Source organism: Crocodylus siamensis, chromosome 2, assembly GCF_052110815.1.
Source record: "Crocodylus siamensis isolate JL-2025a chromosome 2, ASM5211081v1, whole genome shotgun sequence".
NCBI classification, from domain to species: Eukaryota; Metazoa; Chordata; order Crocodylia; family Crocodylidae; genus Crocodylus; species Crocodylus siamensis.
The window spans coordinates 219,364,155-219,383,824 of NC_143396.1; the positions used below are offsets into that span (position 1 = coordinate 219,364,155).

The window sequence follows — 19,670 nt, forward strand, 5'->3', positions numbered from 1 at the left end:
TTCCAACCCTAATGTTCTATGATTCTGTGATTCAGCATGGGGCTATCCTCCCTCTGCACTGGGGACTATGTCAGACTCAAAGGGAACCCAGGGCCCTCTCCTGGTGTGGGAGGTGCTGCCTCTCCTAGGAGAGACACAGTATCACCTCCCCAGCAGCAGGTAGGTACTGCCATTTCCATGACCATGACTGAAAGGCTCCTCAGACTGTTAACCCCAGCACTTTCACACTCGGCCTTCCTAAAACTTCCTCAGAAATATCAGCATGGTACGGGGGACTTTGGTGTCATCTCTCGTAACCTGTGGGAAGGCATTCACATGGCTGCTGGCTGGTTCAGCAGCAGGTGAAGGCATTCACGGGCCAACTTGGTGATCGGTGGGAGACAACCCTGAGTAGGGCAGGCTGTGGGGGGAGGGATGAGTGTGTGACCAGTAAGTGTGTGTGTGTGACCTCTGTGTGTGCGCATGTGACCAGTGAATGTGTGCACGACTAGTGTGACCCTGTGTGACCAGCTGGCAGCGGAGGCAGGTCGGAGCCCCCCGGAGGGAAAGGGAAGAGGCGGCCCCTGCGGCGACCTGCCGCCCCGAGCCGGGGCCGGATTGCATCAGCGGGGCAGGGCGGGGAGGCGCCGCCCCGGGGCCGGGAGCGGGGCGTGCCGCGGGCCGCGAGCCGGGAGCCGCGGCGAGCGGCGGTGACAGCGGGCGCGGAGCCGGTGCCTGCCCTGCCTCATGGAGCGGCGCCGAGGCGGCCCGGCCGCGCTCCGCCCGCAGCCCCGGGCCCCGCTGCGGCGGGCGGCGCGGCACTGAGCCCCAGGCACTGCTGCCCTGCTCTGCCCTGCCCTGCCCTGCCCCGCACCCGGCACCATGGACGGGCTCCTGGAGCCCTTCCCAGCCGAGCGCCTCTTCCCCGGCGCCGGCGCCGGCTCCGGCTCCGGCTTTCTGGACCTGGGAGACCTCAACGAGGCGGATTTCCTCGGCAGTGTGGTAAGGGAGGGCCGGCCGGGTCTGGCCGGGGCGGGAGCCGCGCTGCCCTCAGGGCTGCCCCGGCTGCTGGCGGCCCGCGCTCACAGCTCGCGGCGCCGCGGGACCGGGCGGAGGAGCGGGACGGGAAGGGAAGGGGCCGGCGGCGGCCCGGGACACCACTGCGCGCGCGCACACGCACGCACACACACTCCCTGTTCACACACATTCCTTGATGTCTCACACACACACGCACATAGGGACACATACACTCCCTGTTCACACACATTCCCTGGTGTCTCTCTCTTTCTCTCTCTCTCTCACACACACACACTCTAACTCACGCCCTATTCACTCACATTACCTGGTGTCTCTCTCACACACACACACACTCTCTCCCTGTTCACACACATTCTTTGGTCTCTCTCTCTGTCACATACAAACACACACACACACACTCCCTGTTCACACACATTCATTGGTGTCTCTCTCTTTCTCGCTCTCACACACACACACACACACACTCTAACTCACGCCCTATTCACTCACATTCCCTGGTGTCTCTCTCACACACACACACACACACACACACTCCCTGTTCACACACATTCCTTGGTCTCTCTCTCTGACACACACACTCCCTGTTCACACACATTCCTTGGTGTTTCACACACACACACACACACACACACTCCCTGTTCACACACATTCCTTGGTGTCTCACACACATGCACACAGACACACACACACATTCCCTGTTCACACACATTCCTTGGTGTGTCTCTCTCATACACACACACTCCCTGTTCACACACATTCCTTGGTGTGTCTCTCACACACACACACACACACTCCCTGGTGTCACACACACACACTCTCACTCCCTGTTCACACACATTCCCTGGTGTCACACAATCACATGCACTCCCTGGTCACATAATGCCCTGGTCACACATGCACACTCACTGGTCATACACAGACAGAGCACACACACACACACACTCCCTGGTCTCACACACTCCCTGGTGACACCGGCTCCCAGGTCACATATACTCACTGATCACACAGGTCACACACACACTCTGTGGTCTCACACACACAGAGGTGACACACCCAGGTTGCCCACACTCACTGGTCACATACACACAGGAGGGATCTCATCCACACACCTGTCGGTGGATCACCTTCACAGTCCCAGGAAGACCTCCAAACAGATCCCACACATTAAGCAGGAACTCCAAGTGGATCTACACAGCCTCCAGGAGAGCACACACGTTCTCAGGGGACCTCCTTTTGTGCATGCCAGGCACAATTTTCTGTGGAGCATGCATGTGCACACCCACAGATCCTGAGGACCTCCAGCAGGTGCCATACAAAGGTGCCAGCATGCATAGGCACTCACATGGAGGGAGTGAGGAGACCCCCTAGATCAGCAGCACCTTGGCAGGACTCATTGCATTTTTTAAACCAGACCTCCTAGCAAGGTGCCAAGTCTCAGGGAGATTCCACAACCTGCTGTGGTAATTTGCTTCTTGGCTCAACTCTTTTGACTCTCACAGCACTGGCAAGACTATAGGGGGCAGGAGGCCCTTCTTGATGAAACCTCTGTTTTCAGTTGCTTATAGCTTGTTTGTAAAGTGATTTTTTTGGGTAGCCTTCATGTACAGGGGATTTACTTTAGAGAAGGGCATGGATGAATAGTGAACTGGGAAGAAAATCTGTTCTGTTAATACCAAATAATCCCAGGGCATCACTGTATTGTGTATGCTTACCTTAAAGAAGATTGTCCAGAGAGTTCATGCACTCATGTGGACAGTAGAGCTACTTTACAACTTCAGGCAAGGATGTTTGCTGTTCTGAATGAGGAATGTGAGCTTCACCTTGTATGAGGATGATTGGTTTTAAGATAACAGTGTGAATATTGCTGCCCTTCTGCTGACAGTGACAGGCTTCAGAAGCCTTTCAGGCTGCCATTCCTATGGAGCAGAAATCAGTGATGCAGGGTCTGGGTAACTTCTAAATATAAGTTTTTAAATGTATACCAGCCCTGGAACAGAGAATGTTATAAACTATGTGCAGGTAATTCCCTTTTTCCAGTCATTTCAGTACCAGTGTCCAGTGTGCAGGGTGCAATGCAGTCTCAAGAACAGACTCCAGAGACTCACACAGGCAGCAAAGTGATCTCCTCGTATTCACACAGATCCCAGAACCTCATACTAGACATGACATCTTATCAAGAGTGAACTGTTTCTCACCAAGGCCTAGTATGTGACACTTGGTAGATGTTTACACACACATACAAGGTACTTCTAGTGGATCGCACATACAAAAACAGGCCCTCCAGTGGACCACACAGAACATGGACAGCATGGACATTTTGCTTAAAAGTGTAACTATTTTCCATGAATAGTTTTACTGGTAAAAACCCTACTGTGGTGTACAGTTACACTAGTGTAAAAGCGTCTTATACCAGCATAGCTTATTCCCTTTCCTATATGAGAATAATCTGTGCTGATATAAACTTCTTTATGCCATATAACTTTGTCCACATGAGTCATACTATTTTAATGGTAGAGGTATAGTTAGCTCCACTGGTACAGGAGAAGTGGTACAACTTTTAAGTGTAGACAAACCCTAAAAATGGAACTTGGAAGACTATATAACAGCACCACCTGGTGACAGCTACCTGACTGTATCTTTAAAATGTATCTTGTTTGTGCAGTATGATGTTTTCCTGTCTGATTTAAATTGCCTTTCTATTCTGAATGCAATTTTGAAAGCAGTGATGGGTTTCAACTCCTATTATTTCTCATTGACTCTGGATCTTTTGAGCAAACTTTGTAAATAAAGTAAACTCAATTCTAACTGCCAGCACAAAAACTCCCCCTGGCATCTGAGAGTAAACTGAGCTTTTTATTCTTGTGCATGATCAACAATAAAGAACTGGCCGTCTTAATTTAGCTAGCAAATTAATTGACGCTATGTGCACCAGAATATATTCCAGTGCTTTTTATTGGTTTTATATACAGAACAAGAGGAAAAAGGAATAAATTTGTATGGCAGTTAGTAAAACCAGTAAGTCTTACTGTCTTTATGAGAAGGAGCTCTGTTAGGAAGACTTTATTTTTCCAAAGTTGCTCTTTGAAGGGCTGCACTGAATTTCAAAGTGCTGTTTGTATGGTAATTCTCAGAGCTACCAGTGACTTTGGTTCAGGAAGGCCTCAGGTTTGTCATGGAGACCTTCTGGGCATTGCGCAGCAAATGTGTTTCCTAGAGCTGGTCAGGTATTTTTGATGAAATGTTCTTGCTTCATAAACTGTTGATTCCTTGAAGCTAAGAGTTTTCACAAGAACATATTAGTTCAACAGAATTTTTGTCAGGAAGTTTTCTCAGGTCTGGGATGGAACGTTTGGTCAAAATCAGAGCAAGGGAGAGTTTGAGGTGGAGACAGAAAGAGGGAACTCATTTTCTTCACAGCCTAGAGCAGGGTGCCAAGGGGTGCCACACAATACTAGCACTGTTAGGTGTGTAAACACCAACACATTTTACAAGATAAACCCAGAGATTTCAAGTAGGAATCCCTAGTGTCAAGAATATTTTGACTTATGCTCTTTCTGAGTTCTTTCCACAGTCAAAAATGAGTGAAAGTTAAGATATGGCATTTTTCTAGGGGTTTTGTGTTTAATGAGAGGTGACTTGAAGCCACAAAGTTGTGCACCACTGGCCAAGAGAGACTCATTCTTAAGTCTGGTAAGTTAGAGCACTTACCTGAGATGCAGGGAAAATTTGTATCTCCTGCGCTGACTCAGACAGAACAAGAACTGTGATGCTGGGTCTCCCACGCCTTGAATGAGTGCCAAACTGTTGCAACTGGTTATTTTGGGGGTTGTGGTCTTTCTTCCTCTCCCTTTCCATTTTCTTACGAAAATTTGTGAAAGCTCTGGATTTTTTTTCATTCAATGCTGGATCAAAACAGATTTTGAAACCTCATAATCTGTATGGCTTCTAACCATGCCTGATTTTTCCCTGTAAAGATGTTGTGCTAAATAAAAGGCCTTTCTTTAAATGGTAACTTTTCTTTATTAATTCTCTTGTCCCTTAAGCAGTTGTTACTGCCTGTAATCTAAGGTGGGAGCAAACTGAAATTATGGCAGCACTTGAATAGGTGCATCCAGGAATGTATAAATAAATGTGACTGAAGAGGGTCTGCCTGCCTGTAAGAGAATACTTGTACAATACTGGTTTAAGTGCATCTAATACATAGAGCAGAAAACTTCAGAGGTGGAACTTGCCAAGTTCTGGGCTGTGGCGTTAAACAGTTCAGGGGAAGCAACAGGAGTTTTGCTGCTATGGAGAAAGGTATTGCCTCCTTTTTTGCTGCTAAACTGTGTGTAGATCAGCCATTGGATACTAATTTTTGGCAGCAAAAAAAAAAAAGGTGGCAAGAGGGTTAACCCTCTCTGATACCTCTCTTCCATAGCAGCCTATTTCTGCTGGTTGCTGTCCCTGCACTGGATGCTACCAGCACCCAGGTACAACCAGTTCCATCATTGCACCAGTTCCATCATTGCTTCTCTGCCCTCCCAACTGCCAGCTGTGGAGCCACTGCATGGAAGGTGCAGGAGGAAGGAGATGGGGGACAGGAGGGTGAGGTGCCCCCTAGATTCATTCTGGTGCCCCCCACTTGGGCAGAAACTGGGGATTGTGCCTCATTCACCTACTCATTATTATGCAACTGCAAAGCTTGAAGAAGTGCCATGTCTACCTAGCATGTGGATAAATGATCTCAAGCAGAAAATGATGTCTATGGAAAATGCTCCTTTAGTTTGACATGCTGTGGCTAACAAGCCTCAGATATAGTTTCTACTGACCATAAAATCAGATTCTGCTTTAGCTCAGTATGCAGCCTGCTGCTTTTAAACTTTAAGGACTTTGTTAAGCTTTTTACTAGAAAGGGCTCCTCATAAATTAAACTAATCCTTAAAGCAATGTTTACTTATTGATTTTTACCTGGCTGTATTCTGCATTGTCCAACCAAGGCTTTGGCAGTTTTAATTATTCTTGACAGAGTGCATTCATTCACTCTCTGTTTTTATTACGGTGACAGAGAGCTCTTTCATGCTCTCTCAGCCCTTCTTATCAGTGTCTTATAACTCTCAGAAATCGTTATCTTTTGAGTTGGATTCATCAATATGCTTCAGTAGCTTTATGACACTCTTGTGTCATGAGGCAGCCAGAAAGAACAACTGAAACAGGAAATAGGATGCTCATGCTTCTTTTTGAGCCAATGCAAACTTTTTTCTTTTTTTGGACAGCATAAAGTGTATCTTTGAAGATTGTTTCAGGGAGGGGAGGGGTGAACATTCAGTTAGAGCAAATAGGGTGCTTTTTTAAACCCATGCTTTCTTTAACATTGAAAAAGAAACTAAATGCAAAACCAGCTATTTGCCAGTTGAGATTTTCCCTGACAACAGCTGGATATTGAGGGTTTAAGATTTTGACAGTAACCTTAACTCTGCTCCATGAGCTTAAGCACTACAATGCAGTCTTTAATTGTATGAACAAATCAAGTAGAACAATGTGGCTGTTGGTATTGTTTGATAAAGAGTATGCTTTATTGGAATGGGAAAATAGCCATGTATATTTTTTTACTGTTCCTCAGTAGTTTTGTACAAGTCAGTTCCATTTTGTGCTGTTTTATGCTCACTCTATGATGTTAACATACTGTGTTTGTGCTACTGTATTTTATTATGTAATCTGGTAATGATGGCCACTAACACCACCCACCCCCCATATCTGAGCTATGTAGCATATTGTATGCATTAAGCTGAGCTGCCCTAAAAACAGTCCCAAAATGACCTGTGAAGAGGTTTTCTTCATGTAGCTTTGTTACTTGTGGATAAAATCACCTCCATGTAGACAGCCAGCAGAAGGCCTATGTACCATTTACATTCATTAAGCTAGTGAGGGGCCAACCTCTTTGGCAGGCATGCCACAGATTACTTCCACACTGTCTGTGACTGCTACTCCCATCCCCTTCCCTGCCCAGTCAGTGGCTCTGCTTTCTGTTCCCTGTCCTGTGTTCTTGTACAATCTGCTTCTCTGCTTTCTGCTCCCTGCTCTGTGCTTCCTTCCTGATTTGATGCTCTGCTTTTTGCTCCCTGTCCCATCTGCTGCGGTGTTGCCTGCTTCTTCCCTGGTCTGCCACATTCTCCACACAGAGGCTGCCCATGCCACCTGTGGCACATGTGAAATTTGCCATATTTGAAAGACATAAATAGTGCATAGGCGCTGTGTTTGTGCTTGGCACTGGGACAAGTGTCACCCTGCATTGCCCAAGCTTCCCCAGCACACAGATAGAGTTAAAAGCTCAGCTAGAAATTCTCATCAATTTCTCACCCCTTACTACTGACTGGAAGGGGTGCCAGCTGTTATGACAAGCACACAGCTTGCTCTGCGGATGATGCCAGTCCTGAACTCTGGCACATATCCAAAGTGTTATAATTCACTACTAGCCTACTGGTAAAGTTAATTTCATTTCATGCTTTTGGCTAGTTAATTTAGCATGGTATAGCAAGAGACATGGGCAAACCAATAGAAAATCTAGACCTGAGCTTGCCCACAAGAGTTCTATGGCTTCACTGGATCAGACACAAAGAGACATTCACTGAGGAAGATTAATTTTAATATAAAAGTTGCCAGGTTTTCCTAGTTTTATGTTTTCCTTTTGCTCAGTCACTTTGCTTCTCCAGCTCAATTTTCCTGTGTGTTTTATTGGTCTTGTAATATTGATATTACACTAAGAGAGCTGAGAAGTATCAGTGGAAACAGCTCCCAGTTAAATGCAGGGTTACTTCTTGAGTCTATAACATTGCCATATAGTCTTCCCCCAACCCTCCCAGGGGGATTAACTGTATCCTCAACAGGATTTGAAAGAAACTTAGAATCCTCTGTCAGAAACAATGGGGAAAACACTGTTTCAGAAACTTCATCCTCTCCTACTAGACAACTTGCGGCAGACGACTGGTCAGCTTAATCTGAGCCAACATGCCCAAGCTCTAGGGATATCACTATAATCCTGGTGGCAGGAAAAAGATAATTGATAAACTAACAATTAACTATTTCAGCTCAGAGGTACAAGTTCAGAGAAAGCATTGAATTATGTTTGCAGAGACAGTCATTATAAAATAGAACAAATAGCTGAGAGAATCCATCATGGCATCAGAGTGGGGAGGAGTAACAACAGGAAGCACTTTTGTTAAATATTTGCAAAGTAAACATGCCAAACACTCAGAAGAGGGATGGGTGCATGCACCATGTGCTGAAGCAACAGGTTACACAGTCTAATCTAGGAGGCACGTCAGCAACAGCAACTGTGAGATGCTGGGAAAGGCATCTGTGTGACTATACTTCAGAATGCTCTTTAACCATTTCTTTCAGAAAATTCCTGTCCCCTTGGTACGTCACTGTTGCCAGTTCTGGTGGAGGCAGAAGGGCCCTGCTGTAAGACATCAGGCCTGAGGACTCCACTGTTACAGAACAAGTTATGGATAGCTTCCCAATTTTTAGACATTGAACTCCATCCGGTGGAGTATTGAGCGTGAAATTCAATCCATTTACCCATACTGGAAACGCACCTTTGGGAAAACTTGTGTGGATATTTTTTGTCCCAACCCCTCCTTCAGTATATGAAATCCTGGCCCTTAAATAGGATGCTGATCCATCATCAGCGTATACCATTGGTTAGAAGAGAGCCTGAAGAAAAGGAGGAAGTCAGCCACATGCTTCAAGTGTAGCACCCCTGGGCATGATGCATGGGGAAGCTCCCCCTTGGGCTCTGGCCTTGGTGCTGAATGCTCCTGAGACTGATCTTGGTACAACCTGAGCTCCTTGGTGTGTTTTTTATCTTGTTTTTTAGTGTGGGAAAAGGAGAAGCCAGGGGAACAATACTGTAGATCAGAAATGCACAAGCATCTTTGGCATAGGGACTGGGCAAGTTAGGACACCTGATTGGGGGAATTTCAGATTTTAACAGTGCTCCCAAATAAGAGACAAATTCAAGTTCCCAGGAGAGCTTAGAAACCTGAATACTACTGGGTACTGAGTGGTTTTTGTATAGAAAACCCATACAGCATTTTGCTGTCAGATACAACATCAAGTGGACTGTAATACCCTTTTGCCCATGGAGTGTCCTTCTGGTACTTGGACAAGATGATCGCTGAAGGTCCCTTCCAGCCCTACTTTTCTATGCTTCTGTAATCCTAAGACTGAAACAAAATTAATCTCTATGAGAGCGTAGTGTTCCACATAGGCAAGAACGAAGGGAGGAAAACACATTTTCTCTTTGAAACAAGCTCTTAAGGTGGAGTCTTGAGGGGAGTGACTTTATAGCCAAAGAGAAATGACATAGCTTTAAAACAGTGGTTTTCAACCTTTTTCACTTACGGACCCCTAAAAAAAATTGAATGGAGGTGCAGACCCCGTTGAATTGTAAGTGTGGGTATTCACATATTTTGATTGATCATAGTCATCTTTTGTGAACACCTTAGGCATAGTCTAAGGCAGTATTTCCCAACCAGTGTGCTGCAGCACAAAAGTGTGCCATCAGAAACAAAGAGGTGTGCTGCAGAATTTGAGCTACAATAGGTATGAGGATGGGGAATACCTTAACAGGTGTGCTGCAGAAAAAATTTATTAATGTAAGTGTGCCTTGGGCTGGAAAAGTTGGAAAACACTGGTCTAAGGATCCACAGGGGTCCAAAGACCACAGGTTGAAAACAAGTGTTTTAAAATATACTGGCTGCATCTACACATGATACTACTGTGCACTAGCAACAAGCTACTGTGCCATGCTGGGGAGGGCATGTCAGCATGCAGTAACATCAGAAAAAAACATGCAGGGGTGCTACTGCACAGTAATGCTGGTACCTGCACAGTCATTTAGTACTTGGTTATGCAAGTACTAAATGACTGCACAGTAAAAACTGCACAGTCTGCCACTCATGTAGACATGGCCACTCAGTGTGAACCTTCTGGGTCATGCTTCACTTGTATCTATTGTCTCTGAGATGGGAATAACCCTAGCCTCCATATGATTTCTTCACAGTCTTTTGCATTTCAAAGCCATCTCTTTGTATTAGGAAATCTTTCTACTACCATTGAAAATGAGAGAGATAATTTCACATATGAAGCTGGCTCCAGGGTGGCAGCATGACAAATTTGCCCTGACAACCAGGTGTTTAGGATTCAGTTTTCTGTACAAGTGACTCCCATTCTGCTCAAGATTTATTTATTTCAGTGCATCTTAGAAAATGAACTTGTTGTTGAAATCTGTGTGGAGCTCAGATTAGTTGGATTTCCACATCCCAGATCCATTAGTTGTTTTTACAAACAGAGGGACCACTGTAGAAAATAAAACAGAATAAAAAAGCTCCCTGATCATCCCTTTGCAGCTGTAATGGAGGGGAATAGGTAGGTGGTAGGAGGAAAGGTCTGCCTGTGATCTCCCTTCTGATAAACTCATATGAGTCATGCTTTGGATGGGACACTTCATAAGAAAACCAAAGTACTGGAAGAGGTCATGATAGGGACTAAGTAGGACTCATGCTTCCTTCGGAATCATCACTATGCCCCTAGAGGTACCATCTTCAGGATGAGAAATGAATATAGGTCCTGACTATGTTTTGCCATTAAGGATCCCATGACATTTTTTGCAGGAGTCAGGGTTGTTAGCCCTGATATCCAGGCCACATACAATCCTTGCTAATTATATCTTATAAACTTACGTTTAGGCACCCCTGCACTTTTAATTAGTCACAGTATTCTTCTTTGCTTACTGCCCTAATCTATTACAATTAAAATTTGTACATGCTTTTGGAAGATGAGAAATGCTAATTCTTGTTGTTGTTGCATAATTCATAGATCCACAGACATTAGGGCTGGAACGGACTTCGGAAGATCATCCAGTCCAGTCCCCCGCCTGAAGGGTAGGAAATCAGCTGGGGTCATAGGATCCCAGCAAGATAAGCATCCGATTTTTTCTTGAAGGTGTTCAGTGTAGATGCTTGAACCACCTCTGATGGCAGGCTGTTCCAGACCTTGGGGGCTCAGACAGTGAAGAAATTCTTCCTTATGTCCCGCCTGAAATGGTCTTGCAGTAGTTTATAACCGTTCGACCTCGTCATCCCTTGGGGCGCTCTGGTGAACAAACGTTCCCCCAGATACTGGTGGTCACCCCTGATAAACTTATAGGTGGCCATCAGATCACCCCGAGCCTGCACTTTTCGAGGCTAAAGAGCCCCATAGCTCTCAGCCTGTCATCGTAAGATCTGTTTTCCTGACCTCTGATCATGTGCATGGCTCTTCCCTGGACTCTCTCAAGCTTCTCCACATCCTTTTTGAATTGTGGGGCCCAAAACTGGACACAGCACTCCAGCTGCGGCCTCACCAAGGCTGAGTACAAGGGGAGAATAACGTCCCGGGATTTGCTTGAGAAGCATCTATGGATGCAAGCCAGCATTTTGGTCACTTTACTAGCTGCAGCATCACATCGCAAGCTCATGTTCATCTTGTGGTCAATGATGACCCCCAAGTCTCTTTCCTCCGTAATGCTAGCCAGTGTAGCACTGCCGAGCCTATAAAGACGCTGCAGGTTTTTCCTCCCAAGGTGGAGAACCTTGCATTTTTCAGTGTTAAACACTACCAGGATCTTGTCCACCCATTTGCTGACCCTGTCCAGGTCAGCCTGGATTGTCCTCCTGTCTTCAGGTGTGGATGCTTTGCCCCAAAGTTTGGTGTCATTGGCAAACTTGCCCAGTCTGCTTCTGACTCCAATGACAGAGCCTTGGGGGACCCCACTGGTCACAGGGCACCATGATGATTGACTTCCTTCAGTTACTACCCTCTGGGTCTGACCACGGAGTCAATTTCCCAGCCAGTGGATCATGGTGGACCCAAGGCCACAATTGGCCAGTTTCACCAAGAGGTGATCATGGGATACCAGATCGAAGGCTTTTTTAAAGTCAAGATATATGACATCAATCTCTTCTCCCTTGTCCAGGTGATAGGTCACCTGGTCATAGAAGGAAATGAGATTGGTCAAGGAAGACCTACCCACAACAAACCTGTGCTGGCTATCCCTCAGGATGTTGGTGTTGGCCAGTCCATTAAGGATGGCCTCTTTAATAAACTTTTCTAAGACCTTCCCCAGGATAGAGGTCAGGGTGATGGGCCTATAGTTTGCCAGATCCACTTTCTTTCCTTTTTTGAAGATAGTCACCACATTGGCCTTCTTCCAGTCTTCGGGCACTACACCAGAGTGCCAGGAGTTGTCAAAGATCCGTGCCAGGGGCTGGGCTATGACGCTCGCCAGCTCCTTGAGTACCCTGGGGTGTAGATTGTCAGGGCCGGCTGACTTGAAGGTATCCAGCCTCTCAAGGTGTTCCTCCACAAGGTCAGCATTGATGGAGGGCAGGGGATCTCCCTCACCCAGACCTCCCTGTCCCATAGTGGGCATGGGCATCCCGTGGGACTGACGAAAGACCGACGCAAATCACCCATTTAACAGGCTGGCTTTTTCCTGGGCGTCAGTTGTCAGTTGTCCCATCTGGTTTAGCAGGGGTCCAATATTGCCCTTGCTTTTCCTCTGGCTCCCCACATATCTGAAAAAGGATTTTTTATTGTCCTTGATATTCAAAGCTAGTTGGAGTTCAGTTGCAGCCTTGGCTTTCCTGGTTTGCTCCAGTGCAGAATATTCCTCCTTGGAGGTGAATCCCATCCTCCATCCTTTGTAGGCCTTTCCTTTTAGCCTCAGGAGGTCTGCTAGATCCCTGGAGAGCCAGGGGGGCTGCTGTGTGTAGTTCAATAGCAACTGTCTTCTATGCTAGAGGTGGCTATACTGGTAGAAATGACTCCTTAAGAGATATGTATATGCACTTTGGGATCTTTGGGTGAATGGTCCATTAACTATATTTGATGCTATTTTATGCCAAAGATAGAAGAGAGCTGGTAGTCTTCAGGGCCCCCTTTCCCAGTTCAGACAAGCTCTTCCAAAAGCAAGTTGAATTGTAAGATGGTTCTTTTTTGGTTTAACGTGTTTCTTATTGCACATTTTGCATCAGTCATAAGAGCAGGAAAAGCTGAAATAGGGAGTGGGAACTGCGGAGCAGTGCCAGGATAGTAGGAGAATGGCAGGTAGCTGCATTGAAAGGCAGGCTGTGTGTTTCAGTCCAGTTGCTTCCCACCTGCACACTGTGCAGTGTTTACATCTGTCTAAGTTATTTCTGGCCCCTGGAAAACAAACTTCTGCTCCTCTTCTGCTCCAGGGAGGCATCGTTTGACATTTCCCTTTCCTGCATGCACATGAACCCATCTGACCTCACCTATTCCTCTTCTCCATTCATTTCTCCCTTTTAATCCTCTCACGCTTTTTTTCTTCATGCTCCTTTTCCTCCCCCCATCCTTCTCCTTTCTTATACTTTTCCTCACTAAATTCCTCATTACCTGTCTGACTTCAAAATGAAGACTTTTTGGCCTCATCCTCGTTCAAGTATTGAAAAGGTATTTGAACATTTTCTCTATCCACTGCATGCCCAAGGAAGACCACAGAGCAGGTCTTAACCCATGTACTATTCATACAACCTATCTCTCTCTCTCTCTCTCTCTCCATACATTTCTCCCTCCTTTTCTGTCACCCACCTCAACCCTGTGTTGTAATGCATTCATCTTGCTTTCAAAGGATGCACAAAGCAGGATCTCAAACAGTGATAGGGCAGACATGCACAACTACAGACATAAACAACAATACCTTTTCTAAGCACACTTGGATATCTGGGAGTTGTCCACAAGGTCCTACACAATGTCCAGCACAAAGCCAGTAGTACTATTCACTGTTCAAATCTCCTGGGGAAATTTGCTATCACGAGTTACTTACTTGGTAAAGCTGCTTTTGGCATCTTTACATTGTGGCTTTGTCTAGATTAGGAAGAGTGATCATTTAGATGGGTTTAGCTAAGCCTGACACCACTCCGTCTTTTTCCCAGAATAGAGGCAAAGCAGTGCTTTCATTTCAGTGATGAGTTTTTGTAGCTCCTGTGTAACAGAAATATTAGTGTTCGCACAGGGAGGTGAGGCTGAGGCAGCCCTAGGCATGCCTTTTGGGTCAGTTACAATGTGTTACAGGCATGGGGGGGTTAATAAGTTCTTCTCAGGTACTTGTCAAAATGCCTTATTTGTAAGTATGTGAGCTTCCTTACCATGGTACCCACTGGAATTCTAGCAGGGTGAACTTCCTCCATGGGTGCTGATAGGACTCTAGCTGGGTGCTATGGAGATAGGTCCCATCTGGCCAAAGTACAGTAAGCCTAGTTTATTATTTCAGCACATGATCCTCCCTGCCCCTGGCTTTGTACTTGTAGTGAAGTGTGATGCTTTGTGAAGCCTTTTCTGAAGAAAGCATATGCTGAGGTGTGAGCAGACCTGAAAAAAGAAGGAGCCATGGTTCATGGGTACAGAGCAGCAATAATTATTTTTTGCATGTCAGAACAGCTTAATGTAGAGCTAGGCAGTAAATTAGTGACAGCCAAAGGAGAGAGGCAGGGCAGGTGCTTTGGCTGAACTAACAGCTGCCCCAGGCTAGGAACTGAAAGCCAGGCAATTTGGGTGAGGTGGGGGTTAGCTCTTCTATGTTTTTCAAAGCCTTTTCATTCCCTGTATCTCAAAGTTCTGTGCATAGGAATGGTTGACTCTGAAATGTATCTGTTGTTTCCAAGCTACTGTGGCAGACCTTGGAATTGATGAGGTGCTGTGTAATCCTAGGCATTTAAATGCCATTGAACTGAGGTGGTTTTCATACTGAAGGCCCATGGTGCAGTAAATGGGATACTAGACTAGGAGCAAGAAGATCTGTGCTCTGCTTCCCACTCCACCAGTTATTAGGTGTCTGATCTTGCACTGGGGACTCTGTGCATTTTGCTATCCATAAGACAGGAATGATAATAATGCTTACACCCACTTGTGTACTCTTTGCACTTTCTGGGTAAAACAGGCTGCACAAATAGTAGGTGTTAAAGACTGTAGTTGGCTTTTGCCAGGTGCATAAACATCAGAAACATGTCAAGTAGCTTACAAGCTGTTTTTCATTTTTTCATCCATACTCAGTAAATGTCTCTATTTTACTCCCAAACCTTGGTGATGTTTACAACACCTCTCAAATTAATATCATCTATCAGTTTAATTAATATGCTGTTGTCACCACCACCCATCTGGCTTAGTGTTGCTCCTTTTGCTATCCTAGTGATAGCTCACCCCAGTCATTTGCCCCTGATTTATGCTCCTACAGCTAGCTTCAGTTCATGTGCTAATTCCCATATTCAAACCAATATGAATTAGTTTCCAAGTAAGAGTTTGTGAGGTCCATCATCTTTCCCTCACTGGGAAAGAATTCATCGAGTGGCCTGTGAATTAGTGAATACAGCTGAGGTGAATGAGAAGAACAAGATACAACCCCTATGGGCTCTATGGCCATGGACAGATGAGGGGGGACATTTGGTTCCCTAGGATAAGTAATTGTCCCCAGGGTATGCACGTGCCATGTGCACTCTGGCATGCAGCAGATTACCCCGGGTGGGGTAGGGGAGGCTAGGACCAGCAACTATGCTGACCCTAGCAGCCTTACCTGTACCTAGGAGCCTGGCCAGGCTCCGGTTTTGGGCAGCGCACACTGCTGCCATGTGAATCACCCTGCTTTTTATTCCATGCAGGTTTTTTTGATCCTGGGATCTTTTGGGGTCAAACCCATCCCCTACCCCCTGTGCTGCAAAGTAGCAGTGTAGGGAACACCTGAATGTGCAGTGTGGGGCACTGCAGACAGGTCTGTGGTGCCACATACTACATGGCCGTGCTCGTCTGGACACAGCCTATAGGCCTGATTCTCATCTCAGATATACCAGCTGAATTCCTTGAAGTCAGTCCAGAACAACTGAGCCTGTTAGCTTCAGGCTTACCAGTGTTAGTTAATTAACCAGTGTTAGTAAGGTCATTCCTTGGCCCATAGTGTTACTATCCTAGCTTTCTGAAAAACAAATGATTTGTTCTTTATAAACCCAGTGAATGGACTGAGTCGTCACCCCATCCTCAACTTAACATACAGGTCCTCAGTCAATACTGATGCCTCTCCTCTTCTTAGGCTTTGGCTTAATTAGCAACTCAAAATAAGAAACACAGCATAAATCTTTGCCAAAGGTTGTTCCCCATTCAGGGATATACTTAAGGTCATCACGACCCCAAAGCCCCGCAAGGAGTTCCCTCTTCCATTACAGCCAGGAAGGAATTGATAAAACACTCATCTCATATCCTGCTTTATCAACAGCATGCACCTGCTAACAAGGCTGTGCAACAGAAGACTCCTTATTCCTGTCTTACAAACCTTATTGCTGCTTATTACACAGGGTTGCCTAATCCTTTAGCAGAGATGTTTCTCTTGTACAGTAACTCAGTGGTTGTATTTGGTTAATGCTAGACTTCCCAGATAGCAATAACTCTCTCACCTGTTTCTGAAGAACAGCTCCTTCTCCTTGACTTACCAGAAGGAATTAGCAGAGGATCAGTAAAAGTATAAGTGATTGTTAACAAATTCCCAGAGATGCCCTCCAAACCAAATTCTATCATCTTTCTCACATATATTTCCTTTTCCCTGCTTTTTAGCAACCCAGTGAAACTGTGGTCCTTCACTTACGCTGAGTGCCAGAAGCTGCTCAAGCAACCTTTGAGATATAACATAGGGCACTGCACTATTTATGCTATCATGTACAAAGGAGTCCATTTCACAGTGCAGCAATAATTTCACAAATTAATTATCATTAATTTTTACTAAAGTAGTAGCTGGACATCCCTTGTGAATTCAAGGCTTCATTTTGCTACACAGTCTAGGTACAGAGTAAGAAAAAATCCTTTCTCCAGAGAACTTGTGCTCTAAATAGACAAAGTATGAAAAGAAAAAAGAGGCAAAGAAATGAATTGACTTGTAAGAGATCACACAGTAGGTGAGTGGCAGAGCTATGAATAGAACCCAAGTGTTTTGTGCAAAATTTCAGCACCTTGTCTGTTATCTCAGGCTAATATATAATTATTATGTGATCAGTATTTTTTAATATCTAGGGAATATATTATTTTTCTGAGAAAGAAAGGAGGAGAATAGGGAAAGAAAGAGGGAAAAGAGAACAGAGAAGAAAGAAGGAAACGAAAACAAAGAGGCAAGAGAGGTAGTGATGTATTCAGCACATTTCTGCACCATCTGGACCTGTTGGCATATCCCCATTTGGACAAGCTCTCTGGTTTATCCACAGCATGATGTAATATTCACTATCCAGCTTTGATTTTCTCCCAGCTCTGCATGGTCTCATATCTGGTACATGTCTGGAGTGGGCACATTGATTTCCTGTTGCTATTTGTAGAGTTTTCCTGGCTGGTCCTCACTGGTTGCTGGTGTGATTTGCATTTCTGAAACTGAGAAATTGAACAACCTCCTGCTATGGTGGAGGACAGCTGGAGACAACTTTTCTGTCTGCGCCTTTCACAGAGTGCATGCCGTGGTTTGTATAACACCTTGGGACAGAAAGTGGATGAGCTCCCTGGGTAACACTTGGGACACTGTTGCTAGGCTCTGGAGATTACACTAACCACGACTGCAATTGCTGAGGACCTGCCTCATTCTGTGGCTTTTGAACTTTCCTTGTCGCTCTCTCTCAGTGCCATGGTGCCTAGGAAAGCACATTTGATTTCATTTAATATCCTTCCTCCAATGGAAGATGAAGGAAAAGGTGACACATGGGGCACATCTACATGTACCCCTCATGACACAGTAACTGCGCCATCATTTAGTACTTCCTTTAGGAAGTACTACATGATGCTGCAGTAACAGCTACTATTCTATCATCCTGGTGGGGCACAGTTTTTAGCAGCTGTATCACCTTAGTGATGTGCTATAGCAAGGTAGTTCATTGCTACAGCAGTGTAGTGTTGATGTGATGGCTTGTGCCCTCCCATGCTACATCGCAGTAGTAACAAGCTACATTGCCATAACATGTCACTATGGCAACATAACATCATATGTACATGTGCCCATGGTGTCAATCCCCACTAACTTGATAATTCTAGCATCCTAGGGCCCCAATAATCATAAAGCCATGTCTGCTCTGTAAACCATCAAAGCCTCCCAGGAATGGTGAAAGATGGGAAAGGCTGGATTAATACATTGTTTGATACGGTGCCCAATGTGGCTACTTTAGAGAAAAAGACCAGTTTCGAGACCAGTTTCAAGACTATCCTTACTCCAGCCCCTCATTTGGTGTCGTCCCCCCCTCCTCCTCGCCCTGTCTAGGCACCCAGTATCAGAGTGAGTACTATGAGATCTGATTTTCATTCATTTGAGGTAGTCTGGTCCAGTGGATGGACTTGAGTTTGGATTCTCCACCATGACTGCCAGTGATGCTCAAGGTCTAACTTAGGATGAGTCATTTCTCTTCCCTGGACCTCTGTGTCCTATTTCGTAAAATGGAAAGAATTATAGCCTTCTTCCCCCACTACTACCAAGTGCTTTACCATCATTAAGTGAAAAAGTTGATGGAGATCAGACATGCATTTTCCGGAAAATTTTGAATTGGAAAATTTTCTGGAAAAATTTCCAGTGCTCTAAGTAGAGCATGATCTGACTTAGCATGTTTATTTGACTTACTTAGTAAACAAAACTAAAAAGTACCTTCATGTTAATTTTATGTCCCAACAGCCACAAGTATCTGAACTGAAATATTTGATTAGGAAAAAAATTAAATACAGTACACTTAATGTAGTTTAAATTAGGCATGTGTGAATAGGGAACTATTTGATTCGGATTTGACCAATTTGGATGCCTGAGATTTGATTCAGAAATGCAAATTGTTTTTTCTGAATTGATTCAGCCAAATTGCTTCAGAAGCTTTGGAGCGGATTCAGAGCCGATTCGGAGATTTGGCAATAAAGTATAATGGGGAATCAATGAAATATCTATAACTTTGTTGTCTTTTAGCTAATTCAGATGAAACTTGCAGGGGTGGTAGCCTCTGCTAAGAGCACGAAGTCTGCCAAGGTTCACGGTCATTGGTGCAGGAGTTTCTGGGACACTGCACCTCAAAATCCTAAAAGCAAAACTCATGACATAGGTGACACTGTGCGTGTGTTAAGGCACAGTGGGGTGAAAACTGCAGGGATGGTAGCCCCTGCTGAAGTCATGAAGCCTGCAAGCTTTCAAGGAGAGGAGTGCAGGGGTTTCTGCGAAGCTCCACCTCTGCACTTTTACCTGTGCTGCTACTTTCCTGCCCCCACTCCCCCCAGCCTGTCCCTCACGCCCTGACACCTCCATTTCCATTTTCACTGACTGGCTTTGTTGCCTGCATTGCATGCCAGGCCAGCCTTTGGCTTCTTTACTATTCCTTCCATCCAGGACCAGGAGACACACCAACTGCAGGTACCTCCTTAGCCTGACAAAGGGTTTTTCAACCCGAAAGCTTCCTAAGATGTATTTTTCTAACTATTTTGGTTTTTTTCATAATAAACATATAAACATAAAAACACAAGATAAGCCATCACATACCATGAGTAACATATATCCAACACAACATCTTTACTTCTTGCTGTCAATTCCTTTATAAAAAGAAAGGCTCTGTGACAGTTCCATCTGG

General features: G+C 45.3%; 1 protein-coding gene across 2 annotated transcripts in view; it reads left to right on the forward strand.

Annotated features, from left to right (window-relative positions):
• Positions 1–625: 625 nt before the first annotated feature.
• Positions 626–19,670, forward strand: part of CREB3L1 (cAMP responsive element binding protein 3 like 1) — a 68,272-nt gene continuing 49,227 nt past the window's right edge. Inside the window, exon 1 of one of the 2 annotated variants that reach the window (XM_090033041.1) lies at positions 626–981. In XM_090033041.1, the coding sequence (XP_089889167.1) occupies positions 862–981 (120 nt within the window). In that variant the 5' untranslated portion in view covers positions 626–861. The remainder of the gene's footprint in view (positions 982–19,670) is intronic. The other variant, XM_090033040.1, reaches the window with a different exon arrangement.